Source organism: Saccostrea echinata, unplaced genomic scaffold (assembly GCF_033153115.1).
Source record: "Saccostrea echinata isolate AGI-Se365-2 ecotype Australia unplaced genomic scaffold, CSIRO_AGI_Sech_v1 ptg000029l, whole genome shotgun sequence".
NCBI lineage: Eukaryota > Metazoa > Mollusca > Bivalvia > Ostreida > Ostreidae > Saccostrea > Saccostrea echinata.
Window position 1 is genome coordinate 35937238 of NW_026889778.1, and position 21728 is coordinate 35958965.

The following is a 21728-nucleotide window of genomic DNA, read 5'->3' on the forward strand; positions in this document are numbered from 1 at the left end:
GCAACTCCTTGTGTAAAGCACAATCTCTATAAATTCTCGTATTGTAGATCAAATTGTATGTACCTCAATGCATAAGGTTTCACATTTATATACAATAATACATGTACAAAACTCATCTCAGATCTTCATCTTTTAATAAAAACAAATATAGAATAACACAATTATAACATAAAGGGAAATAATTTACGTAATTTTCATTAAACAATTTACAATAATCAGTAAAAATATTACTTTCAACACACACAATTAAAACATAAAAAGTACTAGAAGAGGTTCATTTTGTGAATTTTACCGAACACTTTAACATGTTACAAACTTCATTTGAACTTCTCTTGGACAGGTTTTTTGATTCACTAGTGGTTTTTTTTCTTCATTGCTCCTCTATTCAAAAGAAGAAATTATAGTAAATGTTTGTCATATCCAAGTATATGTAGATATTACAGTCGTCTTTCTTTCCTCTTTTTTATTTACATGTAAATTGATTCTATGATTTAGTAAATAATATTTCTAAATACTAGTCATGGTGGTTATTTGTATTTGAGGCTTTTTCTAAAGATTTAAGTTTTTCTTCCAAATTTAGCACAGCCTTTCAGTATACTGCAAAGTTTAATAAAAAACAAACAAAAATAATATGAAAAGCAATATTTTTTTGAATACGTGGAACAACAGAAATAAGTTTCAGTTCACAAGAAATTTTCTCATTTAATGTAACAAATTCAAACGCATATGAGGGTTGTCCCAGCAAAAATGTGAACATTTTCAATATTTTTTGTTTCACTAATATTATAAAGTTAAACATTGGCATGCATTAAAATCAACATTTTTTGAATAATTCACAGAAAATTCAGTAAAATATCTCTATAAAAATTATTTTTCTCTTTGGTAAACAAATCATTCGAAATAGCTACTGGCACAACATCAATCTGATTTAAATCAGATCTTTGTTACGCTCCAAAATTCTGATGGTCGTTGTACAGTGACCTTCAGAATTTCGGAGCATAACAAAGATCTTATTTTAGTCAGATTGGTAGTTTATGAAATATTTAAAAAGTTCAGGTTTTTCTGTGACAACCCTCGTATATTCACCTAAATTCTGTTACTTAGAGTTTATGAAGCATTTTATTATAATATAATACACTTTTCTAAATGCATGTGGGATTTTGATGCTGACTTTTCTGAAAATTTATTTTGTGAATTTAGATTTACTCCAGAAAAAAAAAACTCACCTTGTGGACAGTTAAACATGCAGCCTGTCAGACATTAATAAAAAGGAAAATATTTCTATTAGTATCATGCCATCAGCTTTACTATATTCAAACATTCAATTTAAACATAACATACATACACTTCCCTCAAGTACATGTACATGTGACTCATAGGAAATGTTAGTGAACAAAAATACAAATTAGCAGAAATGTATAGGTATTGTTAGGGGAGGAAGGAGATTAATGTTCAATCTATGTAATGGAAAGATTATCAAGCTTCATTTAAAAGAAAAAAAAACATTCATTAGAAACATGAATATCATACAATTTTAGCATGTAAGTTCTGCACTATCAAAACTCTTCAGCCACTGCAGTCAGCCTTATTTGTAATACAGCACTTACATTTATTTTCATTAACATCATTGGGCATATATACACAGGCAGGTGTTGTGCAATTAAATGAAACATTCCAGTTAAATGTTCTATATCTGTTAGGCCTTATCAAAATCTAATAATTTATAGCAATCAATATTATTTACAGGTACATGTCATTTTCTTTTTATATTTATAAAAGCTTTATACCTTTATTAAAGCTTTTTTTATATATACCTTTAGTTGAAAGACTTTTACAAATGTAAATCTCAGGTTACTTATTATACCTCTAACCAATGTAAGTAAGAGTCTTGTACATTAAACAGAATTAGTAAATAAAGGTATATTTATACAGGATTAGCTGAAGATAATTAGAAATACATAAGTTTTCAGTTTGTTCATAATTCAACTTACTCATTTAAGGTGTTCTAACTGACCTTCAAGTTAAAATAGATAGGTTTAATTAGGTAAATAATCTTTACATTATCATATTAAACACGAAGCAAAAAAAAAAGATTAAAAATCATTCATTTATAATAGTTCAGAGTTTATAATTAAGAGTGACAGCTGTATGAGATTTTTGGTGATACAAGTGAGAAATCCAAAGAGGAGAGAAAATTATACTGTTTTAGACTAGCTATCCCACTCCTCTAATTAAATCTAGCTTAACTACAGAATATATGTTTTATGAACAAGATTCTAGTAAATAGTATTTTTGTTTATGTATATATGAGCTAAAAATATAATCCCACAGCATTCCTCTATATTATATGCCTGGTGTCAATCATGAGATATGGATTTACATGTACATATGTGTAGTACACTGAATATTCTTGCTTAAATTTCACTACCACTTTAGAATTGTGATAAAATTATTACAAAATCCAATCAGAAATCTTTATTAATATTCATAATAATTCAAATATTGGAAAAGAAAATCATTTACCTTTCTCTTGAAAACACAAAAATAGTCAGTACCTTATCATCAGTATTACATACTTAAATAGAAAGTCAACCTCTATCTTCTAAAAAATCATTTTTTAAACATCCTTTTAGAAATCCTGCTGCTCTATGTAACTTACAAAAGAAATACATGTTTTACCACAACTCTTTAGAGCAATAACCCTATCCATTGATATTAAACCATAACAATTTTATATGCAATTTCTTAAACATACTGTACAGTTCATCAGCAAAGCAGTAAGTCAAATAGATTGCTTTGCTACTGCATTAAAATTGACAAACTTTGTTTGAAGGCAAACAATGCTGCTGCAAATAAAAAACCTACAAGACATTTTATATAATACATGTATCTAGCAAGTAGTAATAGCCGGGACCCAAAGCCAATATAAAATGCAGAACAGGAGGTTATATTTTCATCATACCGTGTCCTTATCTGAGGCTGTATATATTTTGTGCCGCAGTAGAACTCCTGAGAAAAATCAAGCATTAAATTCTAATGAAAGGTTGTTAATGCTAAAATAACAAAATGTCCAACTTTCTGAAGCCTTTATAAAAGCAAACATGCAAGGTGTACTATTGTAAATTATGAAACTAAAATTAAATTTATAAACCATTGATTATCTGATGTTAATGATTTAATAAGAGAAAAAAAGTTTAAATCAAAAGATTGCCAGCAATTAAAATAATTGTCATTCAAGCATTAAAAGCAACTAATATAGTGAAAGGAATCAAATAAAATAATATGAATCATAGAGTTTAATCATATGAATTTACTGTCTACTGCATATATGTTTCAAACATTCTTAAAATTCATCTGACATGCAATTCAGTGCAAAGCATCTTTTTCACTTTCTATGTTATCAAATAAAACTTAAAAGTATTCAAAAAATGGATAGCACCATAAAAATTAAAGGAAAAAAATCTGGGGACAAATACAATAATAAATTCAACCAAAACAACCTTTCTCAAATCTAAATCTATGTTTAACAATCAACTGCTTTGTACAGGCACTCACCAGCTAGAGGTTTTTGGCTTAATATCATCTATAATGGCCTGTACGACTTCCAGTGTCGTTGCCTGGCCTCCTAAATCTGGAGTCTGGATCTATATAGCAAAGTTCATAAATATGATGAAAAAAATTAATGATTATGATAATGGTATGATACTAACAGAATGATATACATGTGCAGTTGTGATTTGTATTAATATTTTGCATAAAATTTCTGATATATATTAGCTTTTTTCAATATGAATAAAATTGGCAGAATGGAAGCTAAAAGATTAAAATTCTAAATCATTTCAACGTTTGAAGTCCTTACTTTATCCTCAGACAGCACCTTCATCACAGACTCTCGGATCAATTTAGCATGGTGGGTATAGCTACATAAATGTCAAAATTTCTGATTAAAATAATTTTACATGTACATGCTGGATAAAACATACTTTAAATGAATAAAATGTGGCCTGAAACTTTCTTCAATTTTCAGATCTTAATAGTATGTAATAAACAAGTTGATTCTTACCCAATGTAATCCAGCATATCACAGCTGGCTAACAGCATTCCTGTAGGATTGGCAATATTCTTTCCCTTCATACTGCGTCCAGAACTTCTAGTTCCCTGTGAAAAAATTGTTTACATTAGCATTAGTTGTTTCCTATTAGTATAAAGAATACCACTAGATATCATAAACTTTAACATCTATATGATTGAGTTTTTGTTTTCTAAATATTAATTCTACTTTTCTCAGAAATGTACAGAGAAAAACGACATTTTTTTCTTAAGCTTTTAAACAAAAAAAAATATCATCAGATATCCTCAGAAGAGCGAACCATTTCAAAGACAGCGTAATTGTCTCCAATGTTCATCCCGGGAATCACCCCAGGGCCTCCGACCAATCCAGCGGTGATGTTACTGAGAATGTTACCATAGAGATTGGGCATCACCAGGACGTCAAACTGCTGCGGCTTAGACACCATCTTGTCAAAAATAAATAAATATGTAGAAATATTACATGTGTACCTTTTCAATTATGAATACTACAAGTCCAAGGATGTAATAGAAGGCTAATTATTGCAACATGCACATATGTTATTTAATAAGCACAATTTAAGAATTCTCTCTATAAAACTACAACCTTTTTTCACTGCAATACAAATGATCTTAAAACAGCCTTGGTCTTAATACATATTCCTTTCAAAATGCTGATAAAGTTTTAACACTTGCTGCACTAACTTTCAAAATCATAAAAATAATAATCATAAAATTAGCCAAGTGCAGACAAAACATGCAATACACACCTGCATACTAGCATTGTCCACAATCATGTCACTGAATTCAATATCTGGATACTGACAGGCCACCTTTCTACAGGATTCTAAGAAAAGTCCATCTCCTAATTTCCTTTAAGAATTAAAGACATAATTAAATTAAAAATCATACTGCAGTGGTATGCATTATCTGCTAAAAGCAAGACGTTTGTGCAGGGGAAGGAGGTAAATTTGACAGGGAGATGAAATTATTTCATACAGCACAATGAACCTACATGATGTTTGCCTTGTGAATAGCTGTGACCTTCTTTCTTCCATGGGTCTTGGCAAATTCAAATGCATATTTAGCAATCTTGGTAGACTTTGCTGCTGTTATGATCTTCAAGTTCTCTATACAGCCTGGTACAATCTGTAAATACATGTACTATTACATGTACCAGACCTTTACTCCATTACTGAACTGAATTTCTATGAACCACATTACATGTCTGTTCGTGCATTACAAGTTTCTTCATGAAGAAAGAATTTTTTCTTTCATGAATTAAGCTTTCTAGCTAACTGCTGTAATAAAAGTCTTTGAGAGACATGTGAGATGAATGGTCTGATGTCTTACTTCATATTCCAAGTTTGAGTATTCTCCCTCCGTATTTTCCCGTATTAAGATGATGTCTAGATTCTGGTGTCGAGTTTGAACTCCAGCGATAGATTTACACCACACAATACTGGCAAATAAATCCAACTTTGTCCTATTGAAAATGTGAATAAGATTTATTTATTTATTTAAAAGGACTATTTAGGTATTTATGAAATTAAATCTGATAATGAATGCTTTAAGCTCTTCAATCAAATGATGTTATGTTAGAGTGTGTAAAACCCATTTTCATTGTTAAAATGATGCAGAAGTTACTATTACAGTTTGTGTAAAGACATTTCAAATGCTTTGACACCTACCTTAGTTCAACATTCATAGATTTAAAACCTGGTTCATCAAATTTGCTCTCAATATTCCCTGCAAATATCATCAAATTTTAGTTCATAATTATCTAACACACTCAAATTTATTTCAATATGAGTTCTTTTGATTGTTTTTGTTTTGTTTTTGTCTTGTTTGTTTGTTTTTTTCTTTGTGACAAAACTCCACATTATTTTGGTTAACCCAGCCTAGAAATTGATTTCATCATGGACTTCCAACTATTATTACTTCTTCTTATTAATTACTTAGTATAACAAATAACATTGCATTACAATTTAGTCATAATAAAAAATATTGTAATACCTTTAAAATTGTTTCCTATATAATTCTATACTAAAAAAAAGTCTAAAATTTCCAATGTTTTACTGAGCGGTCATAAAAAAATTGATGTTTGACAGCAGAGCAAGATATTGGACCTGTCGAGATGTTGGACCGCTTATGTCACAGTGTGGGCGGGGTAAGCTGTATCTTATTTGCATTCGTTGGAGTTCAACAGAACTTTAAAGAATTGACCAAGTTTAAACCGCAGTGTGGATAAACAAAATTTACATCATGTTATGTCAAAATAAAAAGTAAAAGGTATAACAAAACATTTATTGACTGTGCTCTTGGGCAAAATGCGTTCTGTCAACCCCTCGAACCAAACTGTTTGCCTTCGGCCTAACGGCCTCAGGCAAACAGTTTGGTTCTTGGGTCTGATAAAAAGTATGTTGCCCTCGAACCCAGTCAATAAATGTACATGTATAATATTGCATGACGTTTAACCTTTAAGAGCTATCCCATTGCGCTGCACTGACAAAATAGCACTGTGTAGTGTTTCTTCATTGCTTGTGCTGGCATTTATTTCCAAGTTCTCGAAATCTACAGGGGCACCTGCATATCTAAAGAGAAATAATTTCCATCAGAAAAATTTTTTAATTGACATCAAAAAATGCAACTCATGAATATACTAGAAAAACATCATAGATAGTCAAATACATGTATATTATCAAACAGTTATTAAAGAAATACAAGAACATTTTACTTCAATTTTGCAAAAGAAAATGTATGCAAAGATTGCTTTTAAATGCAAAAAATGCTTAAACATTAGATATGGAAACTGAATAAAAGGAATTTACAGTTTTTCAAGTTAAACTGTTGAATTGCTTCACTTCTAATATTCAATTCAATTCAATTTATTCTCACATTGTATAAAACAACATAGAGAAAATACAACAAGGATATCAAACAAAATACATGATGCAAGAGTGTACATTTTGTATTAACCTGGAAAGGTAACTCTCTAATTAATTATATTGATGAATTTACAAAGGTTATTGATGACAGATACCTTTTTACATGAAAATATATTTGAATATAAACTTTACCTGAACACTTCCTCTACGTAGGATAACAACTCGGGTCCAACTCCATCTCCTGTCAAGGCCGTCACCGTAGTTCTTCCACCATATTTACTCTGCATCAATACAAGCAAACAAAATGATTACAGACAATTTGTTTACATGTTTTTAATTTCTTATTTGCAAAGTACAATCCAATGATTTCTTTTCAATATTTTACATATATAAGAATCTTTCAAAATCTAGAAAAAAAAATTGAATTAAGATTATGCAGTGCATGTAAAGGTACATAATTATTTTCCTTGGATGCGAATTTAATAAGGACAAAATAAATATAAACATGTACATACATATTGAGGCTCTGTTGAATAGTCTCGGCGTTGTTGATTAAAAAGACTTCCAGTTACTCTATTTGATCCCTACAAAATATCAAACAATTTGAAATTAAAATACTTATCAAATAAAGATGCATAAGCTTTGATGACCACCTAAATGTTTTGAACTCTGAAAAATCTGGAACTCTCAACACATAAACTGCTAAAATTTTTTTTAGTAATTACAAGTTCCTCATATTGCTGTTACGAACCCATGGTCCTATCAAGCATAGTAAATGAAAGATTACAAAGCTCACATTGAGGAATACTATCTTCCGGCAAAGTCACAAATAAGAAATTAAAGATTGATAAGATGCATGGCTTATTGAAAGTCTTCATCATTGAATATGGCATTAATATATACATGTGTTTAAAAGACAAAGCTTCAGAATTAAGTTTTGAGGTATGTGATCCTTAATGAATCCATGCACCTTTGATTCACATAGGGCTTACATTTACTGCACAAAGTCCTCCTCAAATTGTAGAAATTATGAACCGAGGATATTGGCCTGGGCAGCTCAATGATAGAACACCTGACTAGTGATAAAGGGGCCTGGATTTGATTCCTGGTCCAGTCATATATTTTCTGTATTCTTGCCTCACGGTTCGTAATCTTTTAGGACATTTTGCATTCTTTGATGCCCAGATTCTGTTAGAATTCTTTCATTTTGGCTCAAAATAGTATACCCAGGTCACATCACCAGTAACTAAATTATCAAGTCTTTTTGGTATATTTTGGATATAATTTTAATAATTTCTTTGCATTTTCAATACAGACTCTCTTTTGTTCATCACTATGCAAATGAGGTATCCACCTAGCATTTATCTTTCTAAGCTTTAGATATTTTTTTCAAAATGCCATGCTATAACAACATGTTTGTCATCGGAGCCAATTGCCTCACAATTATATCTTGCTTCTTTCCGTAAGATTTGGTGGATTTTTATGAACAGATGTTATTATTGGTTGTAACTGTTGTAGGGTGACTTAGGAGAGCAGCATCTTTGAGGTGTTCATAACCTAGCTGTTTTAAATTTAGCAACCCACCTACAAACAGACCTATGAGACATTTTACCATTCCCATAGATATCACAGACCTCACGATGAATATCTACGGGTTTAATGCCAAGTAAGGACCTACCTTTTATATAGGCCCTAATTTCAAGTGCATTAATTGTTTGCTCTTTTTCCAGTCATGTTGGGTATAGTGTAATGAATACGCTATAAAGCAATATACACTGTAGCTATTAAGTCAGTGAAATTGTGAACATGAAATTTTCCTCTGCTACGATTCAGTGATCAATCTAATGTGTCAATGTGACTTCAGTAAGATATGAACACGATTTTCACGTGAAGAAGATGAAATGACATTATTTTTGGAACACTCCTCCTAACTATCGAATTCATGTATGTAATAAATTAGTCTTAGTTTTGCTATACCGTGAATTTTCATAAATCGAGTATCAACTCTGATATCTCAACACCCCATATATCTGATAGTCCCATCGATGTCGAGATATCTTAGTTTACCTGTATGTAGACTTTCATCATAACTTTCTTATTTAACCTCGCATTGATTCTAACCAAATTTGGTAGATGTATTGGTATACTAAATCCATATAACTTGAAGTATGCAACTGCATATATGTACATACGAAAAATTTATCATTAACATTATCAACATGATTAAGGATAGGGCTGTGTCAATATATCGATTAATCAATCGATATATCGATATACTCAATATACGTATCGAATATTCAGGAATGTATCGTATCGAAAAATAACTTCCAATACGTATTGGGCAGGCAGTTTTTCTTATAATTCTGTGAAAAAGTTGGGAATATTTCAGTCACCAAAGGTTATTTTTAACTGTTTTGAATTAAAAATGATCAATAGTGAAATAAACATTAAGGAGATGACACATCTTAAATAACTACACATGTATTACAAAATACATAGACAACTATATTTTAACATGTTGGTTTTACAATCATTTAAAGTTTGAATTTGAAGTGTACTTTGTAAAGACAGTGAGACATGAACTTCCAATTTGGTAATAAAACACCCAGTTTTTATCAAATCTATGAATTAAATGATATACAAGACTTTTTTGATAGACTTGTTAAAGAATCCAATATATCGCATATCGCTTTATAAAATATCGTATCGTATCGTATCGAAATATTTTGCTCAATACACAGCCCTAATTAAGGACTATGTTAATATATTCTAATCTTGTAATTATGAAGAGGGATACAAATTCATCGTCAAGATGTGATAAAACACTGTACAGCTATCCAAGACTAAATTTCATTTCATCCAGAACATTAAAAATAACAAATAATATTAGTTCATAAATTTTACCATCAATATTTTTGCTGAATATGATGACAGAGATGTATGATTAGTTCTAGAGGATTTTCGAACTGAAGGAGATATGGTAATAATAATAAAATAATGATGATAACGTGAGATGAAGAATATATATTTTGATATTTATAATATTTCAATGCTTTTCATTATGTAGAAGAATTATCTTACACTTATAGATCTTTTTAAACCGCCAGATGTTGATTTCAATAACTTTAAAATTGAACGTTGCATGGGCGCCGCCATTGTTTTCACCTTGACCTTCAAAAGCTTTACGAGTTTGGGAAAGTCTAGAGAAGTTCGATGGTATTCTCGTAATTCCTCAAGAGATAACCTTTGCACTGTTTGGCGAAGTGTGTCAAAACGGACAACAGTGATTTTCTGTACTTTATGGGTTCCTAGTGACAGGTATAGAATATTTTGATAGAATTTGTCTTTTTCAAAGACGATTATTGAAAAGTATATGCATTCTGTGCCTTGCATTCACCTGCAAGAATTTAATACAATGTAAATTAAGAGTGCAGAATTTGGTACATTTATCTATTTATAATCAGTTATAATATTTTTTTTTGTCCCCACAATGTTAATAATGTGTAATATTTTAACAATGATTCGACAGAAATAAGTATTTAATTTATAGTTTGCAGAATTGTTACCCACCACCCTCCCCCAAACCAAAAACAAGAACAAAATCAAAAAACTAAAACAAACAATAGCTCAGATTTTTTTGAAAATAGTTGAGCACCTGTTACAAGGGCTTAAAGAAAATGTGGGGGATGCATGTTCTATTCTAGCAAAAAAAGCCAAACTGTTCAGATAATTTTTATATATCCTTCAGAACAGGTAAGTATGACTTGAATGCATCCTGCAGGCATTTCCAGATTAATTATTTAATAACGTATTCATTCTTTATTTTGACAGGAAATCAAATGAAGCAAGTGCTTGAAGGAAGATGGGATGATTATAAGGAAAATCCAATTGAATGAAACTTGTTAAACAGTGTTAAATTATCATGCTCTTCATTATCAATGACAGCATTTCCTCTCTTGGATCATAACTCAGAGCAGGATGGCTGTGAATACCCATGTCTTATCAGCCATGAAAAAAAGAGATGTGGAGAGGGCATCCATGTTACTTTTAACTCCAGGATACGATGTAAACACAGTGTCTAAATCAGGCACTCCACTAATCTACGCAGCAAAAATGGGTATATACTTTATTTTTATCATGTTCATCAGTACACTTCTACATCAGGCACTGTAGCGACATCCTTCGGAAAAATTACAAATCTTGATTGTTTTTTTATCTCTCAACCAATCACATTAAGCCGTTCTATGATAAACAACTTGTAACACGTGCATTTGAGGTGTCAACTGAATCCTTATCTAACTATTTATGAAAGCTTTAATTTGATTGGTGCTTCTCAATGAGAGAAGCAAGCCCACGAATATTGAATGAAATATGCCAGGGGTCAAAGGGCAAGGTGTTGACTCAGGACCCCTGGCTTGCGAGGATGCAATACACTTCTACCTCATGAATTGTTAACATTAAATATTAGATTATGATATCAATATAAAGTTTCATATTAAATTGTGAGTGTCCTAAGCAGTGCAATATGCTTTACTGTACAATATGTAGGAATTTAAGGCACTGTCATTTTATAAGATCTATATTCTTAAAAATTTGCAGCTTTTATAAAGTTTGTTAATTAACATAGAAATATTACCTCCTTGCAGTTGAGTAAGTAATCTGTTATACATGTGTGTATGAATGTTGCACATTGCTTTTGTTGTAGTATTATGTTAAACAGTTTGAATTCTGTTATGTTATATTTTTTGTAGGACTTATTCCAGTGATAGAGAAGCTAATTAATCTTGGAGCCAATGTCAACTGTCTAGATAAAGATAAGAGAACCGTTCTTCACCATGCATGTCAACGTGGTCCAAAGGAGATAATCCAAGTACTCATTAAAGCTGGATGTGACATGTATAAGGTATTAAACCAGTGCAATGATCTGCATTATTGATTTTTTTATATATAAAATGCATTTGCATGCTTGTGCAGATGGTATTCCAACTGTTACATAAAATTGCTTTGTGCATCTTCTGTGAGTGATTTCATACATTTACACATATGTTGCATTTCATATGGTACGTTACAAAAAATTAATATAGTCTATACATGTTATGAAGATTTGTCGTCTGTGATTTGAAACAGGATACCACATATGTCCAAACAACCTTTGCATGTACATGCATATATATTTTCTAGCAGTTTTTGTCCTTGCTTTTTTATGACCATTTTCTAAACAAAAATCAGCACTTCTTCCATTTGCAGTATTACATGTATACATCTAATTGTTACCCAGGCTAATTCTGATGGGGACCTGCCCATTCATGTGGCAGCCACCAGTGGTCATACAGAATCTATGGAGGAATTACTGAAAGCCGGAATGGACATCAATGCTTTAAATACCATTACTGAACACACATCTTTGGAACTGTCAGTGTGTTATGAACAAGTCCACATGGTGGAATTTCTGTTGGAAAGGAAAGCTAAACTAGAAATTCCTATGTAAGTCTGAATAAGAATTATAAATTTTCAAATTGGAGGATTCATTGTATGAAAAGATTATTGAAATGAATATTTTACTCTGACCACCATGAAATGCTGCTTATTATAAATAAAATGCATTATAGTTGTGTAGATCAATGTATAATTTAAAGAATCAATTTTAACTTCACTAAAAAGATATCAAAATTTGTTAAACAGGAGGAAGACTATGGCTGAATCGGCCCTGCATCAAGCATCACAAATGGGGAATGTGGCCCTGATTGAGACTTTGCTAAAATACGGAGCAGACATTAATAAGATGAACACCAGTGGTGAGACCCCATTTATAACGGCAGTCACAGACAATAAACTGACCTCCATGAAAACCCTGATTCAAGCCAACTGTGACATGAACAAATATAGATACACTTCTCCTCTTTCCCTGGCTTGTCTTGGAAACAAGCACAAAATTATTCGTTACTTATTGTCGGAGGGCTACAATGTTTCAGCAGATGAAAGTTTCAAAGAAATTTTAACAGTCAGATTAGAAGAAACTGCACCATTGTTGTTGGAACTTATTCATTATAAATGTGCTAATCCCTCAACATTGAAAGAGGCTTGCCGATTCAAGCTACGAAGGATTTTAGGTCGAAGACTAACTGAAGCTGTGCCAAATCTTTCTTTACCCAAGATTTTGATGGAGTGGGTAGTGTCTGATTTCATATACTGAATGAAAAGCAAAGATTTTTTAGTTGTTACAGTGAATATTTTAAAGTTAATATCAAGTTCAATTTTATTAAAATTACCTTAGATCTTTTATTAATTAATCCTGCTCATGTAGAATGCAACACATGGTTCTAAAATCATCCCAGTTGGGTCCATCTCAGATTGACCTTTCATTCTAAATTGTGTGATGATCAGGGGAAAAAAATACAGTCAAACCGCATTATCTTGATTTTATTGGGACTGAGATTAAACTTTGTGATATCCGAGGATTCGAGACAACAAGGTTAAAAAACAGAAAAAGTGGTTTGGACTGCCAAATTACTTCGACATATCTCTGGTATTCGAGATATTTGTATTCGACATACAGTAATGAAGTTCAACTGTATTAATAAGTCGAATATATATGGTAAAGATTGACAAATCCGGGTTGATTTTAAATCAATATGGTCTCCTTGCATTGACAAGACTTTACAGTTTACAGTGAACTTTTAAACATTGTTGTTTATTTCTTAATTAATCTAAACACTAAATCTGAGATGAAGTTGAACAGATTATTATTAATTCCTTTGTCTAGCAGTCTGATTAAAAAATCAAACCTTCCACTAGCTCCTTATTTTGATGGTTGCGACACAGAGCTAGTGGAAGGTTTGATCTTAATTAGACTGTTTGTCTAGCTTTCTACATGAGTGGATCAATGGATCTGATTTTTGTAAATTGCATCAAATTTGGATTACCGTATTTGAATTTTATTGAATAAATATTGTATAGATCAACTTCAAAGAAAAAAAAGCTTGCTAGTTCAGTTTTAAATCAAAAAAGTTTATACCACTTTTTAACACCATAGAGCTTTCAAATTATATTGTTTGTTGATGTTTTTTTATAACCTTTCTTGGAAATTGTTAGAAGAAATATGTCCATATTTGTTAATTTCATGTGTTTATATTGTATATTGTTTTCTTTTTTTTTTTTTTTTGCTTGTGTATGTGATTACTCAAAGAGAAAGTTATTTGCAAGAATCTCTCTGACTAAAAACTCTGTTGACAGAAAGAGAAATTTTGTTAATGTTTTCTTAGTCATATAAATAATTATATCCCTGTGAAATACAGATAATTAAATGTTTTTACCTATGTCAGGTTGATATGGAAAGTACAATATAGTAAGGCTGTCAGTAAATAGGCACATACTGTGGAATCATCATCGTTTGTGGGGGACCAATGTTTGTGGATTTCATGGGTCACCATTACCCACAAATTTACATCCCCTTGAACGTTTATTTTGTAAACATGTTGATTCATTGAATCTACTGTATATATGAGTAACCCACAAAATTATGTCCCCGTGAACAGGTTAAATTTTGCTTACCCATGAACACTGATCGACCCCCACAAAATAAAATGATTCCACAGTACATTTACACTTCTAGCACAACTTAAATATATTCGATCATTGTAATTAACAAGCTACAGCATTTTTAATTGTCATTTTTGTTGACATTTGATCTTTCAGAATATGTTAATAAATAATCAATTAACTGTTCTATGAAATTGTTACTAGAAAAATTCTATTCAATGACTATGGCTAGAATAAATATTTCTTAACAGATTTTATTCAATAATTTACAACATGTTATCTCTCTTCTAACTGAATGTCTTCTTGCATGGACCAATTTTTTTTCATCTGAAATTGCTGGAATTTTTCAGTGAACTATTGTGGAAATGTCACTTTATTAAATCTAGATTTGACAAATTACATGTTCTTCTCTGGTTCTAATGTTAAAAAAAAAAAAAAAAGAAAAAGAAATATTCTTGTACGATGTAAATTTGAGAGTTCTTAGAAATGAAAAACTTCAGGGAAAGAAACATGTGACGGTACATTGTAAATTCAAAGCTATAATTAAAGGTACATTGTAAATTCAAAGCTATAATTAAAATTCTTTTGCAGTTACTCTTAATGGACCAACATAAAAAAAATACACCTATTAACTAATGGAAACCCAAAATGAAATACTGTAGATGTACATTTTGTTCTTGTGGGACTAATTTATGTGATGTACATGGTCACAAGTTCTGCTGGGAAATTTGTCACAGCTAGCATACTTAAAGTGCATTTTAATCGTTAAATGGCAATTCAAGAAATCTGCGGAATCACGACCCTGTGGGGAAAAAAAAACCATGTTTACAGTATATATTTAAACTTAAATGAAAGTTATGCTGTTGATCAAAGCACCTTATAAGGAAAACTAAAAATTCTATAAATAGAACACAAGTCTATGAAATATGCACCTATTAACCAACAGGAAACTGCCCAAAATATATCATAGAGAGAAAAAATCTACAGATATCTGTATCAAGAGATGAAATGCAATTTCTTGGAATAAAAGCATCTAAAAAGCAATAGCTGGGGCCAAAAACTGACAAGGGATGCATATCTTCATGAACCCCCTTCTAACAAAGTTGCAAATGGAGACAAAATATCTGGTTTTGGATGTTTGTGCTTGGAACATTAAGAGTGTTGTGGAATGATATATTGCATAGTGTTATTTGTCCTTTTAGACTAATACTTGCTACAGAGGGGGAGGTGACTTCTGGGTACAAGCCTATTCATTTGAGGGCTCAAAAGGTCAAGGTCAAATGAGAAGATATGCACTGTCCTACTCTAATGTTGTGAACTTGATATGTATAATCATTTAATCTTTTAGTCTTCAATTAGAATTAACATAGAAGTGGTAGATGACCATATGGATATGCCTTTTAATTTTTTGCTTAAAAGTCAAAAGGTCAAAGTCAAAGTTACCATTAGTCTTTACTCTTTAGCAGTGTTGTAGACACCATATGTACAATATATTGGTACCATCTGACCTTTTAGTGTGGAACTTCCTTATTTTAGAAGTCATGGATGAGCATGCCTATTCACTTGGGGGCCAGGTGTAAGGTGAAGTTTTCAACTTGCTGCAGAGCTGACAGGACTTGGGGTCAAATGTCCAAGGTACATGAAAATGACTGATAAATGTTACTAAGATTACTAGTATATGTTTTGGACACAATTTTTTAAAAAGGCTATCATTTGACCTTTTGGCCTCATACTATGTACAGTACTGTAAGATATGCATACCAGTTGGATATGTGTTGGAAGGGGTCTATTGATTCTAGAAATGGTCAGAGATCAAGGACATTCCCAATTTTGTGAACATCATAATTTTATCATTGGTTTCTTTTTTCTTTATTGAAAATATGTCAAGTGGATGCTTAGATTCTCTGCTCTGTCATTTTAAGAAAATGACCAGACAGTACTATATATATATATATAAGTGCATAGAGCCTAAAATAACATACAAGTAAATTTGTGTCAATCAAAATGCAAGTAAGTTATTTGTGGATACAGGAAGTTTCATCTTGTTTAGATGGTTTCATAGTGCCTGTGGTGTATATTATAATCAACCCTGTCATGCCACGTGCTTAACAAGCATAAGGGCTATTTCCCTGTTTGTGGGAAGGGTACGTATTTTCATAAACTGAACATGCATTGGTGTGAGCATTATTGACAAACTGGTTAAATGTTTGTCCAAATGTGAACTCAATAGATACATAGCTGTTTAATTATACTAGTAATTCGTTTTATGGTAAGTATAGTTAAATGTTCTTAAAAAGGGGGATTTTGGAATTTTCAACGTAAGAAATGTTAAGTACAAATTATAAAATAAATTTGCCTCAAAGATTACTGAAAAAAATATAGAATCACAATACTTCGGTTGTTATAGATGTACCTTAATATGTAAACTACATATGATGCCCTTAATTTGATGGCTTACATTCAACAGGGCATCGTAAAGAGGGGGTGGAGTGCCATTTTAAATCCACATAAATAGAATCAGTAAGAATGTGGACCAAGAGTATTAATTTTACTTGGTATAAATTAAGGCGTGTAAATCAGATAAAAATGTTTTGAAATCTCCAGCACGCTTGATAATCCGGTGTTTTCTACGTTAAAAACAAATTACCCCCATCCCCCTACCCCTATTTAATTTTGAAGTCATTGGATCAGATTGCAGAGCTGTTGACCATGTACGTTTGATACTGTTTTAGGTTTTAAGACACTTACTATAAAGTCCATGTAGCAAGGATTAAACATATATGTCCCTGCAACTGCAATACTTGATATATACAATGTAATTATTTCAACTATCATGTTAAGTTGACTTGAAACATTGTTTCATAGAATTAAAAGGAAGTTCAAAATCCAAAGTTAATTTCATTGTCTAAAAGTCATGTACGTAGTAATTTTAAAACATGCTTAATGTGAAACAATCGCCCATATTACACTGTACTGCAAATATATTCAGTATGCACCCCCCCCCCTTCTCCAAGCAATGCATTATATCAAATTCTAACTTTTTATGGATTTTTGTTTTTAAACAAAAGGAAAAACTGATATATTTTTTTAAAGCAGGTCAAGGGCTAAGTTCAGGGTCATAAAGACTGTAAGACCAATACTTTTTGAAAACTAAAATCTAAATATCAAACCTGACATCAGACGGTTCAAACGATGTTGTATAAAGTTGTTCATATCCAAACAAAGACCAAGAATTAACACAACTGTCATTGAAATACCTTATGGAAGATTTTTCAAAATATGAGGAAAAAAGTATAGGACTATGGTGAAGCTCAAGGTTAATTATCGAAAGTGATTTTTTTTTAAAGATCGTTTAAATGAACATTGTACGTGCATAATATCACAGTGTAACTGCTCAAAGTTGAAAAAAAATGAACATCTATATTGTTATCATCATGAAATATTTTTAATTATATTAAACAAGTTTTTTTTAAGTAACAGGGTCAGTAACCCTGACATTTTATGAAAGTCCTTGTGCCAAGCAATACACTTGTATAATTTAACATCAGATTCACCAAAAAAGTATTGACAGAGGATGACAGTTAGACATGCACTGGGCAGTCATCTTTTTAAAACTGTAACAAAGGCACATGACATATATATTGATGGTGTAACCCCACCCACCACTCCCCACCCCCACCATTTTCTGAATTATTTTTGTACAAGAATTCAGTGATTGCCTCCAAGGTACATGTAGTACAAGTCATGTATTTTCATAGTATAGAGAAAAAAGAACTCTAAAATGTAACAAAAATGGAAAATGATTTCATAGATCAGAGGGGAAAGGGGGCGTTACAATACGTCAGGTGCCCGTACACTGTAAGTGTCACTCTGTCTTGCAAGCGACAAAACAAACAAAGAAAAAACGATCTTTACTTCATACGTGGACACAGGTTGAGCTGAATAAAACAGTCCATTAATTTCTATATCCTCATACTGTGTACCCTAACTTCTTGTCAGAAGAAGGCCTTTCTTTTACTAAAAATAAAACTAAACTTTCCAATACATAATTTTCTTTTCTATAAGGTCAAATCATTCATCAGATAGGACAGTTCATGATCATCTAATTTAATGGTACATGTAGCTTTGAATCAAGAGATGTAAAATATCTATAATCATGTACGTAGATAGTTAATTAACTTTTTTTTTTTAAATTATCTATTTCTTATTTTTCTTGAACAGGTGCGCTACATTATCGATTTGATAAAAATCTTTTGTCTCATAATATATTCATTGACCTTTTGAGGTGATCAATATTCAAGAGAAAACATATAGTCAATTTTAATGTACAGAATCCTTTTAGCAAACAATTTTTAATGTTTTGAAAATACTAGATTTGTAATGCCAGTGAATGAATAACAAATACAACAATTTATTAATTTAACATTTTATTAATATTTATGGAATAAACATATACGGGTTTTGTCGCGTGTTTCATTGATTTTTGAAAGTTTATGAAAGTGGTTCTGGTGCCACCTTATAGATGTTACAATGTAATAGGTTGTGCTGTCAAAAAAGGGAAGGAGAGAGAGAAAGAGAGATTAGAACTGAGAAAATAATAAAAACATTCCCAGGGGCGGATTTAGGGGGTGGGAAAACTTGCGCGTACCCCAAATTTGTCCATTTTAATATGGTTCAAAATGTGTATAACTCATTTAAAAAAAATTGAAAGGAATGCATTTTGAATTTTTGATCCATATTAACCTCTTATCAATATGTAGTATTACAATAAAAATAAGCGATATGCAATGTACATGTATACCTTTTACATCCTTCTTTACCCCCCCCCCTTTTCCCAAAATGGAAATCCTGGATCCGCCCATGTGAATTATTAACTTTTTAAAAAGATGTCGATGAATCAGCATGGCCTGCATTTACATATACACATAGGCTATGCCGATTCAGCGATATCTAATATACCATTGGAGGTTGCTAAAAAATAGGTAACAAGAATATAGAAAAGATAAAAAGGTTTCAGTCTCTGCATTTAAAATTCACTCTATCTATAAATCCCCCTCATATATGCATAGTATACGTACAAATGATATTTTATAAAAAGTGACGGGTCGTGATCGTGATATTTCACATGTCTACGATCAACTAGTTTTAGCAACCCCTAGCTTTATTTTCGCGAAGTATATACATGTATAATATTACAAAGTCTGTAGGACATGTGTGATATGTGTATATATATGTATAATTTGTTCCTGTTGCAGATGATAAATTGCGGACAAATACATGAAGAGAAAACAGTGTTAGAAAACGGCAAGTATTTGAAATAAAAATTCATTATACTAATAATTAAGTTTTCGTTGCAATTAAATCAATGCATTGAGAAATAAAAAAAAAAATAATATTCTGAAACTGTAGAATTTAAGACACTATAGCATATAAATTTCGATTAAATGATTCATTTAAATGCATGGTTTAAGCTATATATAAATGCCGCATTCAGAGTACATTAGGGCAATATACAGGCATGTAAATGAATATTACACATGATGGATTAAGATCGACAAAATTTGAAAAATAGTCATGCATGGAGCAACATATAATTCTGATTCATGTACTAAGTTTTTCTTCGTGTAATTCAAACAAAGACTTAAACAAAACATATTTAAAACTACAAATACTTTCAGGTATTTTAGATTATCCTCTGAGGAACTGATGAATAAAAATAATTTTGTGACAATGGATAAACACCACAGATCACGGAAGCCAATGGTAAGTAAATTATTCAAGCAGTTTTCTGTACACGTCTTTTCAGTGGCAAAAAAAAAAAAAAAAAAAAAAAATGAAAAAAAAAAAAAAAAAATAAGTTAGCGTTTCCGCCACCTCCATATGCTCTTATTCTTTCGGTGAACAGTAAATCATTCATCTCTCTCTCTCTCTCTCTCTCTCTCTCTCTCTCGTGAATATTTTCTGAACATGGACATAGCAAGGAGTATTTTTCTGTTACAGCATTAATGCTGATTTTCTTAAATGTGCAGACTAAACGTATGCTAGGCATTATATATAGCTACATATAGTCGTGCTGATAATTTAGGTCAAGGCAACCTAAAGTACATGTACAATTAGAATTGAAGCTAGAGTCTGCGGAAGAAGATAAAAAAAAAATTCAAATATTCATACGATTCTTTTGCACAAAAAAGCATTTGTTGTATATAGTTTCTCTTGATAATTATGATATGAAGTTAAGGATTTTTTTAAATTATTTGATATTTTAAAGACAGTATTGACATTTGATACAGGAACTTTTCTTGATAAATATGATAATATGAAATTTATTTAATATACTAAAAACAGCATTAGGTTAATATCGAGGATACAGATGTGATTATGCTGTCTGCTGTTATAAGCTGACTCCTTGCTGGCGATAGTGGTTGTTAGTGCTGGGCTGCTGGCTAATGCTGATGCCCATCCAAGTGGATATCATTATATAATTATAATTTTTTTCATAGATGAAATGTGAAGATAACATACAGTGTCATTCTCAAAAGTCTATTTAAACAATAAAAATTATGAGCAGAGTCAACACGTACAAACCTCTGAAAACAGAGGTAGGATCTCGTGCCGTGGAGGAGTAAGCATCCCCTATCAAACATTCACACCCACCATGTACTCGTCTTGATCGGGAAAATGAAAAAATCCGTAAACAATCAAATTTTTCATTTATGCTGATGCTATTGATTAAGAAGCAGAATTTAGTTCTAGTGTATACTGTAGTATATAAAGGCCCGTATAGGAAGTAATTCGGGAAAGGGGGGGGGGGGGAGGGGTCGTTGAGCATCATCCGTTAACATTTGAACATTTCCAACGTCTACTCTGGAACTGCTGAAACAATTTTAACCAATTTTGCTATAAAGCATTTATGTGCAAAGGGGAACAAAAATTGTAAATTTCATGGTCTCTGCCCCCGGGGCCTTTGGGTTTGGGCAAAAACCATAAATTAAAATTAATGAAATCTTAAAAAAAACTTCATCTTCACTCCTGGACATCAAGCAGTCAAACTGTAATTTATACTGTATATAATGTAATTGATATACGGTAAGTCATTAAATAAAAGATTTAAAAAATTTAAAAAAGATTTAAAAATCAATGATATATTACACAAAAAGTACTTTATATTGATAGTTTTTAATGGTCAGATAGACTTGTATTTAAAAAAAAGAGGAATAAAAAACGATTGAAATA

The 21728-nt window shown here is 31.3% G+C and overlaps 2 protein-coding genes across 3 annotated transcripts; one reads left to right on the forward strand and one right to left on the reverse strand.

Moving 5' to 3' along the window:
- Nucleotides 1-318: 318 nt before the first annotated feature.
- Nucleotides 319-10114, reverse strand: LOC133194776 (isocitrate dehydrogenase [NAD] subunit gamma, mitochondrial-like). 2 transcript variants are annotated; one of them, XM_061330686.1, is made up of 13 exons: nt 10038-10114; nt 7472-7540; nt 7149-7237; nt 6547-6662; nt 5760-5817; nt 5422-5554; nt 5084-5217; nt 4839-4941; nt 4371-4517; nt 4064-4158; nt 3860-3920; nt 3556-3644; nt 319-381 (listed from the first exon to the last, which is right to left on the reverse strand). In XM_061330686.1, coding segments are annotated over exons 1-13 (1170 nt in total). In that variant the 5' UTR covers nt 10113-10114; the 3' UTR covers nt 319-380. The 2 variants fall into 2 exon arrangements, with proteins under 2 accessions (XP_061186670.1, XP_061186669.1); XM_061330685.1 differs by lacking the exon at nt 319-381 and adding an exon at nt 2949-3009.
- A 96-nt stretch (nt 10115-10210) lies between these two features.
- LOC133194777 (26S proteasome non-ATPase regulatory subunit 10-like) lies at nt 10211-14027 on the forward strand. Its single transcript, XM_061330687.1, has 5 exons — nt 10211-10274; nt 10788-11073; nt 11708-11859; nt 12235-12440; nt 12639-14027. The coding sequence occupies exons 2-5, from the start codon at nt 10935-10937 to the stop codon at nt 13147-13149; spliced, it is 1008 nt and encodes a 335-aa protein (XP_061186671.1). The 5' UTR covers nt 10211-10274; nt 10788-10934; the 3' UTR covers nt 13150-14027.
- The last annotated feature ends 7701 nt before the right edge of the window (nt 14028-21728 follow it).